We start from the raw sequence: 1316 nt of genomic DNA on the forward strand, positions 1-1316 counted from the left end.
GGGGCCGGACAGGTGCAGGTGGGGGGGCGGGGCTGGACAGGTGCATGTGGAGCAGGGGAGGGGCAGGGCAGGTGCACGTGGGCGGGAGCAGGGCAGACAGGTGCACATGGGGCGGGGGTGGGGCAGGTGTGCCCTGGCGTAGGGGAGGGGCGGGGGCTGGCCCAGCCTCAGGGAGCACCCTGCACCCCCACCCCCCAGAGTGGGCCGGCAGGGAGCCCGACCTCACTGATCACTGGGCATCGCTGCTTTCTCTGTGGAGCACAAGAGGGATCATAAGCCACAGCAAAAGTAGAATCTGACGCCCCAAAATACTAAGGCCCATTTGGGACCAGCTAGGAATTACCAGTGTTCACTTTGGAGGCATTTTACTTTTGTCGGTTCTGTCCTGTGCTTCCTTCCTTTTTCCAGTACTTTCCAATCAGTCCTTGTGGTCCTGGGCTCAGACCTGGTTCTCTAGCAGTGGGGGAGGCTGAACGGAACTACCTACACCCTCTCACCCAGACCCCAGAGTGACTGATAGCTGGTGTTTGCGGGGTGGTGGGAGAGGGTCAAACCCAGGCGGGGACTCAGCTTATGGCCAAGGATGAGATTCAGCCTAAGGGCTACATGGATGAACAAACAAGAGAACTGTGTCAACAGAGGGCCTTTGTGGGGCTGCAAGGACGGTTGTGTGGTTTGTACACTGCACAAGGCCGTCACCTCTAAGGTGCTCATTATACACATCGTATATCTGAACTTTTAGAATGACACCTACCCAGCAGATGGGGATAAAGTGCCTTGTTCTAGCAACATGAGCATCGTGACAATCTTCTGAAAACTGGAAGTCAGGTGTGCTGACAAAGGGCTGGCTGTCTTTTCCTAATTTGCACAGAGGATCTGATTTAGGCCCTTATTTATATGCATGTGGCTCCAAGCACGGTTCTGCAGGCTGGCCCACTCTCCCTGGAGAAAATGTAGAAGGGGGTTCCCCACCTGCAGGGTCGCAGGCGCCTGGGTCCTGCCTTACCCGCCTGCCACTCTTGGGCCAGGTCGAGGCCCCGAGCGAGTACCAGAGGGAGACGTGGAACCTGAGTAACGAGGAGAGGCTGCGCGCGGTGCCCATCCTCCACGGAGAAGGGAACCGGCTCTTCAAGCTGGGCCGATTCGAGGAGGCCTCCGCCAAGTACCAGGAGGCCATCGTCTGCCTGCGGAACGTGCAGACGAAGGTGGGAGGCCGCGGGCGGGCCGCGAGAGGCTGGGGAGTGTGGGACAGGCCGCTGGGGAGTGGAGGTGGTGGGGGCAGGCCACCGGGGGCGGGAGGGGCAGCTGGGGGCTGG

General features: G+C 60.1%; 1 protein-coding gene across 8 annotated transcripts in view; it reads left to right on the forward strand.

The window, feature by feature from the left end:
- Window positions 1-1316, forward strand: part of AIPL1 (aryl hydrocarbon receptor interacting protein like 1) — a 37759-nt gene that overhangs the window by 10614 nt on the left and 25829 nt on the right. For all 8 annotated transcript variants that reach the window (XM_029929097.1, XM_029929103.1, XM_029929098.1 and 5 more), the window contains one exon: window positions 1029-1205. In XM_029929097.1, the coding sequence (XP_029784957.1) occupies window positions 1029-1205 (177 nt within the window). The remainder of the gene's footprint in view (window positions 1-1028; window positions 1206-1316) is intronic.

The sequence above is a fragment of the Suricata suricatta genome, chromosome 17, assembly GCF_006229205.1.
Source record: "Suricata suricatta isolate VVHF042 chromosome 17, meerkat_22Aug2017_6uvM2_HiC, whole genome shotgun sequence".
In the NCBI taxonomy this organism is placed as follows: domain Eukaryota; kingdom Metazoa; phylum Chordata; class Mammalia; order Carnivora; family Herpestidae; genus Suricata; species Suricata suricatta.